The sequence below is a fragment of the Apiospora phragmitis genome, assembly GCF_038363925.1.
Source record: "Apiospora phragmitis strain CBS 135458 chromosome Unknown utg000008l:1.0-3514335.0:1.0-3519231.0, whole genome shotgun sequence".
Lineage (NCBI taxonomy): Eukaryota > Fungi > Ascomycota > Sordariomycetes > Amphisphaeriales > Apiosporaceae > Apiospora > Apiospora phragmitis.
The window spans coordinates 2,045,252-2,061,206 of NW_027117407.1; the positions used below are offsets into that span (position 1 = coordinate 2,045,252).

The following is a 15,955-nucleotide window of genomic DNA, read 5'->3' on the forward strand; positions in this document are numbered from 1 at the left end:
GATCCTTGAGGCCTGCATTTCAGTATCCCGGCGATTGGTGGTTGTTATACACAGTATCGACTATAAACTAGACATGTCGTTCTTCGCTCTTCGCTCGACGACCCTTCCACTCGCACCTCAACTGCCCAGCTTTAGACCTTTAAGTTCGCTTTCTAAAATCTTGTTTATCAGGCGGTGCTTTGGTTTGGCAGTCACCGCCAACTCTACCCCCCATTTCCCCAAAGTCCACTACTCTCTGGTCGACAAAATGGCAACCCGTCCGTTTTGATCCGCAACCACCAGTTGAGTAGCGTTGACGCCCCAATCGAGACCCCTGGCCGGGAAGTCTGACCTCAAGATCTCGCTCCATTTCTTGCTGCTCTTTGCGTAGTGCTGGACCATGACCCCGGTAGATCCACCAATGGCCAGAAATTGTTGCGAGTAGTCCCATGCTAGGCTCTCAACTGCGCCATCAGTCTCGAATGTCTTGACCTTGGCGGCGTCGCCCTGTTTTCGAATGTCGAAGATTGCTACGACCTTCTCGCCTTTGCCCGCTGCAGCAAACCAGAATCCGTTTTCCGAGAAGACAATAGAATGCACGGTGCACCCAGCGAGAAGGATGTAGCTTGCTCACCCGTGGCGGTCATGAAAACCTTGATCTCGCCCGACGCGGTACCAGCAGTGAAAAGATGGCCATCGGGATGGAACGCGCAAGTAGTCAAAGCTGGTACGAAATTGTTAGTAGGCAGGCTGGCATGTATGTGGATTTTTGGCGTTTTTCACTTACCGGAATCCGTGAAAACGCGAGCTACGCGTCTGTTCTCCTTAAGATCGTAGAATACAAAGCTCTTGTCTGAGCTTACCGAGGCCAACAGCTCCAAGCAAGGGTGGACAGCTAGGCCTGTCGCGGGCCCGGAGTGCTCAGAGAAACTGATAACCTCCACCTGGTCGACAAAGATCTTGACCGAGCCACTCGCCGTGGCGAAGACAATCTTAGAGTTTATCCACGCGGATGCTGTCACAGAGCCAGAGTCTTGTAGTGACAGTGTGTATTCTAGCTTGGACTTTGCAGGGCTGTAAACGACGACTTCGCCGTTTTGTCCACCAAGGGCAACAAGGCCATCCCTATGCGCAAATGCTGACATCTCCTCGACAGGGCCGGAAACTGTTTCTTGGACGGCGTAGGAAGTGATGTCTGCCGAGGTCGCGGTGCCCTCAGGGATCGGTCGCTTCTTGCGCGACTTGGACAGCAGAGCCTGTGTCTCTTCGACCAACTGGACCAATTCGGAGGGTAGGGCGTCTGAGTCGATTGCCATGGACTCGGCTCCCGTATCGGCGGAGGCGGAGGCGGCGCCGTTGCCGTTGTTCGAAACCGACACTTTGGAGAGAGCATTTCTCGCTTCGTCGCGCTCTCTGGTCAAGCGAGCAATGACGCGCACTGCCGCATCGTTCTGGTATAGTGCCGTGGATAGCTCTTCCCTTGTGCGTTGCAGCTGTTCGCGCAAATTGAAAGACTCGAGCGCCATGGCATCCCATTCATTCTGGAAGGTGGAAAGCAGGGCGGGTATAGACGTAAGAGTGGGCGGTCGGGGGCGTACGACGCGTGCCGTTTTCACGGGCAAAAGGTCATCGAGGGTCAGGTCGGTACCGGTGATAGGATCCTTTCCGTTCTCCTCGATCCATTTCTCGATCAAGCGCTTCTCAAAGACATTGCCTACATGGGGTCAGTACCAGTATACGAAGCTTGGGTTAGCGAGGCAGCGGATGAAGGGACGTACCTGAGATTTTGGAGATAACAGGCTCCTCTGCAGGCTCGCCGGAGACTATCACATGAGTTAGTAGCCGCATAGAAACAAATGCAAATATGACAGAAGACAACTTACTTGCGCACAGCATATTGACTGGTTGAATGTGATGCTGTTGTGTAGTTGCTATTGGAAAGAGGTCGGGAATATTTATTATGTTCAGCCTCGTCAACTTGGATCTGTAGCAGGCTAGGCTGGTTTCAATAAACCATGGAATGAACTGCAGTTCAGAATTATGCCACCGTTAATGTACGGAATAACGCCTTTTGGACCGCCCAATACACGTCTGGTCGGGATCAACGTTGAAGAGCTTTTTAACGCTTTAGATTTTTAATAGCTATTCCAGCGTCGATTCCATACCAAGTGCACCGCAAAGGCTTTGGCAGGCGGTTATTCCAGTCAATAGTAGTATGTATGGTTGTTTTACGGTTGGTCTGAGCGTTGATTCCAGCCTTTTCTCCTGCGGATCAAATCAATTGATTATGCATTGCAGCTTATTAGCGTCAGAATCCATAGTGGAGCCCCTCGTGCTAGGCCTGTGCTTGAGTTTAGTTCAATTGGATAGGTAGGTGGCTGGGAGCCGCCAGCTGGAAGTCAGGTACATTATTCCATTACTTAACCTCAAGCGCTGCCAATATGATGTATCTCAATACATCAATGTATTGACAGGTTCTTCCATGGGAAACACTCATGGGATCAAAGGTTAAAGCAAATGTTAGATGTGTTCAATGTTCTCACCCTTGACTCAGCTGCAGTACTTCGTAGGTAATGTAAAGTAGGTACTTATGTAGGTAGCCCTTGGCACTTGCTGTACGGAGTATTGAGCCATGAATTAAACCACGTAACCTAAGTCTCCGGCGAGTTTCATACCCAGCGCCAGCCCCTACCTACTGAATCGGTGGAAAACCCGTCTATCAAATGATTAGCGGCCGTCAATCGGCGGGGCGTGTCAGTACCAGAAGTGCCGAGTATGAAAAGAGAGGACATGCAGGATGAGGACCATGTTGGAACGATATCGATATCATAACGTGACGACCTCAAAATGCCTCAATTCACCCCCATGGAACTGAAACTACGCATCAAACGCATCCCCAACCACAACGATCTCGGCGTCGGCTTCACAACCAAAGAGCGACGCAACGTGGAAACGCCGCCGTACGTCGAACTACAACCGCGCCGAACACCCTCCGAATTCATGGAAGCTTCAAGGGCCTCGTCGTCGTCTGCGTCGCCGGCGCCGGCGGCCACACCCGATGCCGCCCCCGCCCCCTCCAAAGCCGCCACTGCTGCTCCTCCTCGCTACCGCCCATCGCTTCGTTGTCGACAGCGCCCATCAAAACTCAGATCGCCGTGCTGGACACGCTCTTCGAGCCATCTACCGAGCTGCATACCCTCGTCCTCCCGATCTTGCGCCGGAAGCGTGCGCCTGCCGCCGATCTGGGAACGGGTGGCCCTGCTTCTGCAACATCCGAGCCAGAGCCCGAGTCCCCCTTCGCCTCATATACGACCCTCATACAGCACGTCGGCTCGCTGATGTCTTCGCTATCCTCCCAGTCGTCTTCTTCCGGCACCCCCAACCCGCAGCAGCAGAAGCTGCACGGCATCTTGGGCTCGCACCCGCGACTGGGGGCCAAGAAGATCGAGTCGGCCCAGTCGCAAGCCGAGCAGGCCCAGCTGAACCAGGGGGGTGCCGATGAGGCCGAGAAGCTAAAGGCCCTGAACGACGAGTACGAACAGAGATTCCCCGGCCTGCGGTACGTCGTGTTCGTCAACGGGCGGAGTCGGCCCGTTGTCATGGAGGACATGCATAGGAGGATAGACAGAGGCGACCCCAAGGAAGAGGAGAAGGAGGCCATCAAAGCCATGGTGGACATTGCACTGGATCGCGCAAAGAAGTTAAACGCAGTCGACTGATCGGATGACGGCCGCAAAGAATCGAAAAGCCCTGGGGCTTGAGCCTTTGGCCTATCAGTGACCCGCGACAGCTTTCCACCATGCAATATCGGTAGTCATCCACCATACTTGCGCGATAGCTCCCGACCTAAATCGGCTCTCCCAAGGCAATCCGGGGCCCAGGATGAGAAGTAACGCGTAAGGACAATTTCGGTGCCTTTTCCTAGCGACTGATGTCCTCAGGACATTGATCTATGGTAGCTGCGGAATTGATCACGCCGGGCCTATAACAGGCTACTGGAATGATCTGCCAGAGGTTGCACTACATAATGACCAGTGACGCCACTCGCGATAAGACAAAATGCGGCTCGCCGTTTTCTACCTACTCAGTATGTTATAGAGCGAGGGTTTCCAAGAAATGCACCTCGCTGATATGGCGCACATAACTAAGAAGTGGAAGAGCGGCACTTCAGTCTGTACACAAGTTCATATTTGGCCGCACTACTTATCATTTTTCACGACTGGACAGCCACTTCATAGCTAATAATGGCCGGTGCTGTGGTATACACGCACACCATCTCCTCTAATTGCTATAACAGCCTAGTTAATGAGTGAGGTTAACCGATAGGTCGAGGTGGTAGAGCTGCGAGACAGTGTAGTCTACTCATCTTCGATCTCAAACTCATCAACCTCGGACTCCTCTGCCCGCTTGGCCTTTTTCTCATGATGTTTCGCTATCCCCGCCCTTTCCCTCGCATTATGAGCATATTTCTGCTCTCTGGCGTCGTTGCCTTCTCACTTTTAGCGTGTTTCTGCTCTTGGGAGTGTGGCTTGGGAGGTTTGGTAGGTTTGGCACGTTGCCGTAGGCGCTTTTGTTTTGTACTATGTTCTAAGGTGGCACCCGCTGCATCGCATCTGCCGCTCGTCCAGGGCATGCAAAAGAGCCCGACAGTCGTCAGCTCTCTGCAGATGCGTTCGAAGAGATAGTGTTACACCGGGGAGACCTCACGACTACCGTGTTCAAAGCCATGCCACTCAATACTCAGCAAATTTTGAGCAATGCTCTAGATCTTCGAGGTTGCTAAATAGAACAAGGATCGACTAGCGAAGTCCAGTGCATACATTTGTTAGACTATTTCCATGATACACAACGATGCGAATCCTCTGCGATTTGTTATATATATATGTATAGTATATGCGCCCCTTTGTCGAAGGACCAAGACTGACACATGGAACGACCTGTATGCTGAGGCTTTCCTCGTGTCGGTGTATGTATGCAGCTAAGCCCAAGGGATCCCATCAAGTTCGTCCAGGTACTCTTCATAGAAATGTTCTTCCTCGTCTTCCCCCGTTCCATCGCCAGGCGACTTGGCAGCACCGCCCCCAAATAAGGCGCCAAAGTCGGTATAGACGTCGTCCATGTCGTCGTCGCTGAGATCAGCATACCGATAGCCGTCCTCGATGACTGGGAAAGCGGTCGACTCTTCTGCCTCGTCGTGGTGGAGAGGCGTCATGATACTTGTGACGGGCGTGTGTGCTGCTGCTGCTGCTGCTGCTGTTGTTGTCGTTGTCGTCGTCGTTCGGCCGAATTGCTGCTGCTGCGGTGGGTTTCCAGAGCTGGAGTGAGTAGCGGTGTCATCAGCAATAGTGACTCTACTAACATCGTTCGTGGCGGGCTGGTGTAAGATATGACTGCTGTCCTGGTTGTCCTTAGCTGCCGCCGCGCCGCCGGCAGACGTGCCAGTCGTATGTGGCCGCCACACGCGCGGTAGGGACATGCCAGCGGCGCTGCCACGTCCCGGGAACATGGCCCCAGTGGAAGCTGTCACCAGCTGCAACCCGTGGCCCATGACGCTCACGTCCGACATACGCCACATCCGGTTGTGTCCTCTGTTCACGGCGGCCTGCCTGACGTTCAGTCGCACGCGGTTGAGAATCGCCGCCTTCCGCACCATGGCGGTCTGATGGCCTGCCTTCTTGGGGCCCATGGCCGCAAACTTGAGGAACCGCGAGAGCACGGGCGTGTCTTCACCTGTTTCCCTGTTGAGGATGTGCGTCGCAGGCAAGGAGTAGGGCTGCGACAGGCGCGAAGTGATGAGCCGGTGCCGCAGGCGCCTCTTCTTGCATGGGAGATGGCCGGTGTCCGGGCCATCAACGTCGTGAGGGGCTCTCGGCCGTTTGGAAATATCCGGGGCCACGCTGTCTCTCTTCTCAGAGCTTGGCCCGTCTTTCGTCCCGGCGCCCAGGTTAGTGCCTCTAGATTTGCTCGGTGTAGCTGCTGGCATTTTGCCGAATCGGTTGCGATCTCGTTCTGACGAGGATCTCACGCTCGTCGAGCCCGGCCTTGGGTCAAGGTCCAGCCGCCGTCCCCCCTTTGTCGCCGAAGTCGTGCTGCGAAACTCGCCGGCCCGAAATGTAGAGAGTATTGACCCATCTAGCATCGTAGGGGCAAAGTAACCGTTGTCACCAGCAATGCCGCTGACATGTAGCCCTATCTCTGGCGGAGACGCTGCGACTGAGATGTTGACTCGCAGCAATTGCAAGGTCGGAACTCCAGTTGTCTCATGCAGTCTCTCGGAGCCCATCGTGTGACTAGACCATGGCTCAGTGGGCTCGGACTGGTTATACCGGGGACACAACTCGACTGCTGCCATAGTGCTTCCGCTCCGCAAGGAACACTCAAGATGAAGGTTGATGGTGTTTTCCCGTTTTCAACCCAATGCCGCGCCGTCTGTATTACTTTTCACCAGCGCTCACGTGGCAGTAACAGGAGCTGCCACAGTAAAGTGAGACCGAAGGCTACGTTGGGAAGTATATCATGTTTGCTGAGGTTCCCTCGCTTCAAGCCCAGTGCAGTCGTCGTCCACGTTATTGTATAGGTAATGTAAGAAGCAAACGGTAAGCATCCGATTCTGTGTGTGATGCGATTGGTGGTGTTACTTTGGAGGTTCTCAATCCCCTGCCCAAAGGTAGACCGCAAATAGCCGGAAGGGATAGCGGTAGGTAGAGCGGCCTTCTGGAATGAGGCAGGGTGCTTTGAGGCTTGAGTATACCCTAGATGAGGCCGAAAGGTGGCAGAGGTGGCCGGAAAACCTAAGGATTAACCAAGTGTCGGGTTCTATACAGTGAGTCTACATACAAGAGCAACAGGATGATTGATGGATGGAGCTGATGCTTGCCGGACAGTCTGTTGCTTGTTTTAAGTGGAATTGATTCAAGGCGAGAGGGACATGACGGACGACCCGATTAGGTGTAGTGAGAACGGCAACCGAGAAAGACGAGAGTTGGCGCGGGAGGGGTGTGATCCTTTAGTAAACGCACGTAGTCAAGTAGAAAACCAATTTGTGATAGATGACCACCAAGCCACGTATACACATTGTCTCTCGTGGTCGGTGAAGGAGTGTGACTTGGAAACTAACAAAACACCCTTACCACATCCTCTATCCCCCACTGGGAGAAGCTTCCTGCGTATAAGCTTCGATCATGTACGGACGTGTATCAATGCATGTATGTATGTCCACGCATAGACATCCCGTATTTACAAGGGAACGCGATGACTGATGGATGGCCTTTTCAGCCAGACAGAATATAATGCCTCACCCACAGCTCTCACCCCCACGATTACTCACAGACGTAGAAATACAAAGTACCCAGGAGTACTTATACACTCATTAGAGCTACGGGGTCAGATGAGAGTTGTTTGCACGCATGGGAATTAGCAATGCGCATTGTAATTCATCGGAGATCCGACATAAAGTATGGATGGCCCCTACTCTTTTCGCCATGGAATTTCCATGCAAGGGAACTTTTTGTTCCCTTGGACTCAGACCACACTGGAGAGACTGGATCAAAACGGGGGAAATGGTTGGTTCCCGAGATCAACCCAGGCCCCTCATTTCAAGCACCCCAGGTTTTTTCTTGTTTCCCCAGACCCTAGGTTGCGGCCAGGAGAGCAAAGATCGGCAGATATGCAAGGCTTGTTCTCGGCTGCATTGTATCTCTCCTCAAACTAGAATTGCCCCTTTTTATGGTCAAGGCTGCTGCTCATCACATATCGAGTTCCTATGGTAAGTCCAGCTGTAAGAGATCTACACGGACGATGCGAGGATGATGTGCTCATCGACGAGGCAGCCCTCCTCCACTGGCTTACGTTGTATACCTGTGTTCTGAAATGGAAAGACCACGCATCCAATAACACACCTACCGTGAGAGTTAGGCTCGGTGGCAAGGATGAAAGGAAGCTCCTACGACATGCCTTAAGCCAATGGCTGCGGTCCTGGCGGTCACGCGGAATGCAGAAAAGGAAGATGACTACAGGCCAGGTCTGGGGTTTTGGCTCCTTGGCTCACCTGGCACCCTTCCCATTGGTAACCTATGTAGGCTAACAATATGCACGAATACCAGGACTTTTTCATGGCAATCTTGTTGCTTGAAGTCGGTTGATTACCGGTGACCCAAAGGGCACGTTTTCGTGCCCGTTGTATATCCTGCTATCCGTATCTAGAAAGGACGGCAAACAATGGCCGATGGACATACAAATCTGTACGCGTATATAGCAAATATACCTTAGGGTCCCCTATCGTCTCATTGCCGCAAAGGCTCTTTGATATCTGGCGTACCACAGCTAATAATTGCTTCTGCTGCATACGAACGGGCAGACGAATCTCTCTCGCAATAGTTCTATGACAGCTGCATGCGAGTGGTATTTTTTTCTTGGAGACTACCAGGATACGACACGACATGAGCCTCTTAGGACGGCATAATGTCTCGCAACAACGTGCAGGGTATAGGCACTCGTACTACCACGCTTGACCCCGGTTGGCGACCGACGAGAAGTAGCAACAAGCCACCAACGAGATTATCCTACATAGTGAGCTGAGAGAAGCCCTCCTCCCACTGGGATCCCGGGTCGGGCTGGGCCGCTATGTGATGCCCGGACATGTCAGGCTCTCGCTCGGTTCGATAAAGCACTGAAAAGCGTGTAGTCTACCAACAGAGACCTATCAAAGGAATGTTCCTTCATTATACCCCAGCGAAGAACCTTTGATTGCATGAAAGGGTATGCTCTACAATGGGTGGCAATAATAAGAATAATTATAAATCGGGCTCTGAATTATCTACCGTCACTCACCGAATTCAAGATGCTCCAGCTATTAGCGCCCAAGGCGCCCTATCTCAGCCCGCTCCTAACACCCAATCCCGCCACACTAATAAGTAATTCGGCCTTATCGATCAGCCCAAGCAGGTGACGACAGCGGGGTAAATACAAGGTCGATTTTAGCCAACAACTTTCCAGGTTGACGAAGACCTACTGCACTGGAGCAAACCGAAGGAAAAATAATAATACCTGTAGACTTGAATCAGGAAAACCGCAAAATCCGAGCACACGAATCAATTCATACTACAATCATTGCACAAAGACAGACAGCAGGCTGAGGCAAGACAGCCGCCATGCAACTGGTTGGGGCAAAGTCTTCCCAACGCCTCAATGACGTTAGCGAAGGCAGCGTAACTCTGCTACCTGTCGAGCCCGAAGACATGTGGCATGCCAACAATCTGATATCGCCCGAAGATGTCATCAAAGCTCATGCCGTCCGCAAAGTCACTACAGAGTCCAAGACTGGAAGCACCCACTCCGAGCGCGTTCACACTGACCTTACCATACGAGTCACGTCCACCTTTTTCGACACGGCCGCGTCCCAGCTGCACGTCACCGGCACGGTCATCGTCGAGAACAGTTTCGTCAACATCGGCCAGTTCCACACCCTCGATCTCGAGCTGAGCCGCCCTTTCACCATGTGGAAGAAGAATGGCTGGGACTCGGTGGCAACAGAAACCCTAAACGAGTCTCTGAAGCAAGACAAGGAGGGGACGGTCGCTGCTGTGGTTATGCAGGAGGGAATCGCCAACATCTGTCTCATTACCGAATACCGAACCATTCTAAAACAGCGCGTTGAGAGCACGATACCCAAGAAACGGGCGGCTAGTTCAGATCAGAGCTCAGGGATGCGCCGCTTCTTCGACAAGACCCTGACGACGCTCATGCGAAGCATCGATTTCGGGACTCCTCGCCCGCTGCTGCTGGCAAGCCCCGGGTTCGTAGCGGGGGATTTCAAGAAGTACATATCAGAAGAGGGAACCCGGAAGGCCGACAAGACTATGATGGCCATGGCCAAGGACGCAACAGTGGTGCACTCGTCTTCGGGGCATCTACACAGCCTGAACGAGATCCTGAAGAGCGCCGAGGTTCTGGCAACGATGAAAGACATGAAGTTCTCCAAGGAGACGCGATACATGGACGAGCTCTTTGCTCGCCTCCGAAAGGACGACGGACGTGCATGGTACGGCGTTTCGACGGTAGTGAAGGCAGTCAATGAGGGCGCAGTCGGAAGGGGCGGGGGTGTGTTGATGGTCAACAACTCCCTCTTCCGAAGTCTGGACCTGGCCACGAGGAAAAAGTACGTTGCGCTGGTTGACAGGGTGCGGGAAGATGGCGGCGAAGCCAGGATCCTAAGTAGTGATCACGAGAGTGGCCAGAGGTTGGACGCGCTAGGCGGTATTGCCGCAATTCTCACTTATCCAATGCTCGGGCTGGATGATGACGAAGACGAGGATGAAGGGGATGGCCAAAATGGCGCGATAAAAGAAGACTTGATAATATAAAACGAAAGAGTGCGATCAAGACACTATTACAAGTATTGGAAACCCCTGAGGCTCCGTGGCATCCACGAACTCGAAGTACCCAACGCGATTTACTACAAACCTACATGCAAGGAAGGACTTTCAGGCCTGCCCGTAGTAACGTACACGTACCCCGGCCAGCCCGGCGTGTCTGCATAGGTTATATACTCAGGCACGTAGGGTGTGGTGAACAACTGGCAAGGAAGACGACGGAAGACTTAAGTGGGTACGCATCTCCTGAAGCAAGATGCAAAACATCTCAATGTTATCTCTCAACCTGATTTGACCATGAAACCTTGGCCACTTTATATTTTGGGCTCCTGAGATCTGGGTAATTGGGGTGTGCTCAGATATAACGTAACCCGAGATGTGATATAAAACCGAATGACGTATTAATCAATCAACCTTAAGCGCACAAACGTCATGGGTCAAACCCCTCGGCGGTAAAATCGGATTGACAAACATCATTGGAAACACTCCGCCCGGACATTCAATGTTTGGTTTGGCCTCGATACTTCGCATGCCGTCGCTTGGCACATGTACTTACATGGTAGGCAAACCATCCTGCCGTGTGTAGGTATTTATGATTCGGTCGTCTCTGCGATGTGCGACAAACATTTGTCCTCCAGCTCCGCATAGTATTAGTAGGTGCTCATCAGGACCCCGCCGTTTCTGGGGCTGGTGTTCTTTTTTAACCACTCGGGGCGTTTTCTGTCCGATTCGATGCATTAAGATAATCTTAGGCACGCACTTACTACATTGTTATATGGGGAGTTCGCATATGATGCGCTGCCATGCTTCCATGGCACTTCCATGATCCACCCAACCACCCTCCTTGCCTCTCGGACGATATCCCAATCCGCGGTTGCCGAGGCCACAACGGTTAGGCTAGCCACAAAGCACAAACATTGTCAGCAAGGACGGCGCCAACTCCTCCATTCCCCAAGAAGCGCATGATGGAAAATGTCCAGCTCTACTCCAGCCGTCAAAGTCTCAAGCGGCGCCCGCCCTCATGACGACAGCTCGCGCATGCTGTCTGATGGGAGTGGCGCCAGTCGCGCTACCTCCAAGCCTGATGGCGCGGGCTCTGCCAACAACGAACCCCCCAACTCTCAAGATGCCCCCTCAAATGCCCAGCAAGGTACGTGATTGCGCCTCTTGTCGTTTGCCTGACATGTCAGCACAAGCTCGTCTCATCCTAGTGCCTGTCATCCTTCCGCACAGCCCCATGCAGGAAGCAGTATGGTACGATGTCTGGCTTATAGCTGCTGGATGCTTTCCCTTGCCCGTGGTTACAGCACGCTCACGCATACGCGGCACATCGCCCCCACGAAGCTGCAGGCTATGAGCGACGACGAGCTGCATGAGATGACCTTGGACTGACAGGCCCACTTCATTAGGCAGCAGCAGTTATATATCCTCATCCGTCACGGGTAGAAAAGGACCCTCGAAGCTATCGCGGAAGGATACCCTCGCCAAGGATGGCAAAGACAATACGAACAAGAACGGAGCCGCACCTATCACGCCGTCGCCTCCTGCAATTGACCCATTATCACACGTTAGTTGGCTCCTTGCCCTCTTGGTTTAGCCGGGAGGCGCAAACATCAAGGGCTGGCTGGAAGCTAATGTCATGTAGCATATCTTCGTGAGAACCAACACGGATCGATCCATACCCGCGCGACTGTTCACCTCCGGGAGACCCGACAGCCCGGCCGCCGCCAATGAAGGGCTCCCTCGCCCCAGCTCGGATCTCGCAGCGAAGCAGCTTACAGCCCCCACACCCGAGCCTAACAAGGAAAAAGAAGAAGAGCAACTTTCTGAGTCGTCTGAGCATGATCGGAAACAAGAAAAAGGACGATGATGACAACGACAACGCCTCAGAGTTTAGCGAGCGAAGGACCGAAGGTGCTAATGCCGTCGTCTTCTCTTCTTCTGTCGAGGCCGGTGGCTACATACCGCATCATAAAGAGCCTCCTCGATACATCAGGGTTCGGTCCCATAATAAGAAGCTGAAGGAGTTCAACCGCATGTTCCTTGCGCAGGAGTTGGTAGGAACTCGACCTCTTCCCGATGGTAGCGACAAGTCGTTCGAGGAAACTTCCGGCAGAACGACCCATGCGCATGGCTCAAAGAATTTCACTACGGGTGGACCTGTCTGGGCGGTCGAGTTCAGCAAGGATGGAAAGTACCTTGCGACGGCCGGCAAGGACGGAATTGTTCGCATCTGGGCCGTCATGTCGTCACCTGAAGATAGGAGGGCCTACGACGAGTACGAGATGGCCCAAAGCTCTTACGGCGAGCGGTTGAGTGCGCCAGTGTTTCACCCCAACCCTGTGCGAGAATTTGTTGGCCATACCGGCGAGATTCTGGATCTCAGCTGGAGTAAAAACAATTTTCTACTTTCGTCCTCGATGGATAAGACTGTGCGTTTATGGCACATGAGCCGGCGGGAGTGCTTGTGCACTTTCAAACATAAAGACTTTGTAACGTCTATAGCTTTCCATCCCCGAGATGATCGCTTCTTTCTGGCCGGTTCGCTCGACTCCGTGCTACGGCTCTGGAGCATCCCGGACAAAGCGGTTGCATATTCAAGCCAGCTAGCCGACCTCATCACGGCGGTGGCTTTTTCGCCAGATGGGAAGACGTGTATTGCGGGGTGCCTAAACGGCCTGTGCACTTTCTACGAGACGGAAGGCTTGAAATTCCAGACCCAAACCCACGTCCGGTCATCCAGGGGCAAGAATGCAAAGGGCAGCAAGATCACAGGCATACAGGCCATGGCCTTCCCGCCGGACGACCCGAATGGCGAAGTTAAGATTCTGATCACTTCTAATGACTCGCGCATTCGAATATATGGGCTGCACGACAAACTCCTTGAACTGAAATTCAAGGGGCACGAAAACGCCTGCAACCAGATTCGTGCGAGCTTCAGCGACGACGGCAATTATATTATTTGTGGCAGCGAGGATCGGAAATCCTTCATCTGGTCGACAGCCACGACTCACTCGACCAACAAGGAGAAGCGGCCCTATGAATACTTTGAGGCCCATCCTACCGTTGTGACGCAGGCAATATTCGTCCCGACTGCGGCAAGACAGCTTCTTCAATCCTCTCACGACCCCGTCTTTACTCTGTGCAACCCGCCCCCTGTGACTCTGCGTAGTATGGAAGAGTCGACAACCGCCAGCCAGAGGGCGCTTAGCCCAGAACCGACTGAAGCGCCTGCGGTCCGAGAACCGGAACAGACACCGGCCTTTGTGGCCCGGTCCAGGCATCATGACGGCAACATCATTGTAACAGCCGATCAAGAGGGCATGATCAAGGTGTTCCGGCAGGACTGCGCTTTCAAGAAGCGCCGCCACGATAACTGGGAGACGGGCTCCTCTTTCTCGCGGAAGCTCGGGAGAGAGGGAGTGCTGGGACGTTCAGGAAGCATCGTAACCCGGACTAGCGCCAGCAGTGTTGGGGGTCCGCACTCGCGGCGGGGATCTGTCAGTAAGCCGCCCTCTGGACTGGGCGCGCAGATGAGTCCTGATATCATAAACTCGTGGCGACAAAACATCGAAGGCACAGCCAGTCGTCCTAACTCCATTGTCATGTCAACGCCTGCTCGCAGCGAGCGGTCCATTAGTCCCGCCAAAGCCCGCACCCCCGTGACGTCCAGTGCGGCTACACTTGCTTCGGAGGCTCGGCGGCAGCCCTATGCAAATACATCGCCCAGTGGTGTGCAACCGACAAGCCCTACTGCTAGCATCAGGACGAATGGGCGTCGGGAGCAGCTAAATAGCCCCGCGATGCCGCCTACGCCAAGCTTTTCATTCCGTAGCATGGATGATGACAACGAGGACGAACTCCGGCTCGACCCAGTAGGTGCAAGCTATAGTTTCTGGAACCTTAACCGTTGGCGGAACATGGGTGGTACTCCTAGGGGTGGCAGCAACGGCGGACCCAGCTCGGGTTCCCTGCAAAAGGGCCACAATCGAGCCCAGAGCGAGATACCTGAAGCCGCTGCCGCTCTGATTGAGCCTATCGCCATACCCAACAACGAGCGGCGCCAAAGTCTAGGGTCGCATGCTCTGGCAGGGACAGGGACATCCCGTACATCAAACGAGTCGGCAAGGGGTAGCGGAGAGGTGACTCGCCGCCGCAAAAGCATGCCTCTCAGCAACGGGATCCCGTCCATCCAAGCCTCCGAGGCTGGACGTCTGGCGCCACCGACACCGACTCGTCCTCGGCGCTCCCAGTCAAGAAATCGCAGCCGCTTGAGTTCCAAAGTGTCCAGCGAGCGAGCGAGCGACGAGAGTGAAGATATGCAGTGTTCCAAATGCGGTGGGCATGAATTCAAGGCCAAGAAGGTCGGCGGGCGGCAAAGGTTGCTTTGCGCGGCCTGTGGGAGGATGGTGGATGCGTAGATGGCTTTCGGCATCTTCCATCCCTCTTTACTATGACGGATAAGGGGGTGAAAAGTGACAACCTGGCTCATGGCTGAGTTCACATGATCTTGGTAGGGCGCGATGTTTTTACTTGAACTGTTGGTGCATTTAGTAAAGGCGTTAGGGATAGGGGGGAAAGATGAGACCTGTTGGACTGTCTTTTTTCTGCAGCGTGATGTATTAAGATACCATTTGCCTTGAAATACGAATACATATACCATGCCAATAATTTCCGCATTCGTCTGCGGCTGCCAACCTGTCCTCCACGAATTTCCTGGGCCAGGAACCAATGACAGGAAGACATAGTAATTCTAGGGATCACTGGTCAGCGGCTTGAATACCACGACAAGCGATATCTCTCTAGTTGTTGTCAGAGTTCTCGCCTGCATTGTTTTGGTTGCCTTGACCAGTTCCCGCGTTGGGTTTGGTCGCAGCTATGGATTACATAGCATACCCCAGCCGAAAGCTGATGATCCTGCTTTCAGCGGCACAGCTGCGGGGAACATTCCTCCTTGAAGCCAAACCCCCGGATTTGTCATCAGTTCCTGCTTATATGATCGAAGCATCAGCCACAACCGGTCACTTTCTATAGCAGACCTCTACTCAGCGAACAAATACGCACACACACACACATCCCTCGCATATACACACCAGTCCACCAATATGGCAGCGGCCGACAAAATCACGACCATAGCCAGCGCCAGCGAGTTCGACGCCCTGCTCGGCGCGAACACGCACGCCGTCATCGACTTCCACGCGACCTGGTGCGGGCCGTGCAAGGCCATGGCGCCCGTCTTCGCGCAGCACGCGGCGCAGCACGCCGTCCGGGGCGCGTCGCCTTCGCCCAGGTGGACATCGACGCCGTGCCCGACGTCGCGGCCCGCTACCGCGTCACCACCATCCCCACTTTCTTGTTCGTCAGAGACGGCGACGCCTACGAGGACGTCCGCACGGCGAGCCCGCCTAAGCTCAAGGCTGCGGTCGAGGATGTGGTGAGGGAGCTGGCGAAGGAGGAGGGAGAGGCGGCTGGTGCTGGGAATGGCCAGAATGAGGTGGCGGCGGCGCTTAAGGATGAGGATTGTTGAGGTTTCTTAGCTGTGTACCGACATACATACACGTTTGCCGGGGTTGGCGGAGGTATCGGTAATCATCACATGCATAGTT

The 15,955-nt window shown here is 53.8% G+C and overlaps 7 protein-coding genes across 7 annotated transcripts; 5 read left to right on the forward strand and 2 right to left on the reverse strand.

Moving 5' to 3' along the window:
• Positions 1 to 228: 228 nt before the first annotated feature.
• PG994_009056 (cell cycle control protein) lies at positions 229 to 1,875 on the reverse strand (the record flags this gene model as incomplete). Its single annotated transcript, XM_066860465.1, has 5 exons — positions 229 to 533; positions 614 to 703; positions 767 to 1,693; positions 1,758 to 1,802; positions 1,863 to 1,875. The coding sequence occupies 5 exons, from the start codon at positions 1,873 to 1,875 to the stop codon at positions 229 to 231; spliced, it is 1,380 nt and encodes a 459-aa protein (XP_066714054.1).
• A 951-nt stretch (positions 1,876 to 2,826) lies between these two features.
• Positions 2,827 to 3,698, forward strand: PG994_009057 (uncharacterized protein; the record flags this gene model as incomplete). Its single annotated transcript, XM_066860466.1, has 2 exons — positions 2,827 to 3,005; positions 3,062 to 3,698. The coding sequence occupies 2 exons, from the start codon at positions 2,827 to 2,829 to the stop codon at positions 3,696 to 3,698; spliced, it is 816 nt and encodes a 271-aa protein (XP_066714055.1).
• A 1,259-nt stretch (positions 3,699 to 4,957) lies between these two features.
• Positions 4,958 to 6,262, reverse strand: PG994_009058 (uncharacterized protein; the record flags this gene model as incomplete). The annotated part of the gene is made up of 1 exon (XM_066860467.1): positions 4,958 to 6,262. The coding sequence occupies one exon, from the start codon at positions 6,260 to 6,262 to the stop codon at positions 4,958 to 4,960; it is 1,305 nt and encodes a 434-aa protein (XP_066714056.1).
• Positions 6,263 to 9,128: 2,866 nt separating this feature from the next.
• PG994_009059 (translation factor pelota) lies at positions 9,129 to 10,340 on the forward strand (the record flags this gene model as incomplete). The annotated part of the gene is made up of 1 exon (XM_066860468.1): positions 9,129 to 10,340. One exon carries the CDS (start codon positions 9,129 to 9,131, stop codon positions 10,338 to 10,340), a length of 1,212 nt encoding a protein of 403 aa, XP_066714057.1.
• Positions 10,341 to 11,321: 981 nt separating this feature from the next.
• PG994_009060 (uncharacterized protein) lies at positions 11,322 to 11,741 on the forward strand (the record flags this gene model as incomplete). Its single annotated transcript, XM_066860469.1, has 2 exons — positions 11,322 to 11,499; positions 11,593 to 11,741. 2 exons carry the CDS (start codon positions 11,322 to 11,324, stop codon positions 11,739 to 11,741), a joined length of 327 nt encoding a protein of 108 aa, XP_066714058.1.
• A 338-nt stretch (positions 11,742 to 12,079) lies between these two features.
• PG994_009061 (WD repeat-containing protein) lies at positions 12,080 to 14,770 on the forward strand (the record flags this gene model as incomplete). The annotated part of the gene is made up of 1 exon (XM_066860470.1): positions 12,080 to 14,770. The coding sequence occupies one exon, from the start codon at positions 12,080 to 12,082 to the stop codon at positions 14,768 to 14,770; it is 2,691 nt and encodes an 896-aa protein (XP_066714059.1).
• Positions 14,771 to 15,454: 684 nt separating this feature from the next.
• On the forward strand, positions 15,455 to 15,876 carry PG994_009062 (uncharacterized protein; the record flags this gene model as incomplete). Its single annotated transcript, XM_066860471.1, has 2 exons — positions 15,455 to 15,613; positions 15,640 to 15,876. 2 exons carry the CDS (start codon positions 15,455 to 15,457, stop codon positions 15,874 to 15,876), a joined length of 396 nt encoding a protein of 131 aa, XP_066714060.1.
• Between the last annotated feature and the right edge of the window lie 79 nt (positions 15,877 to 15,955).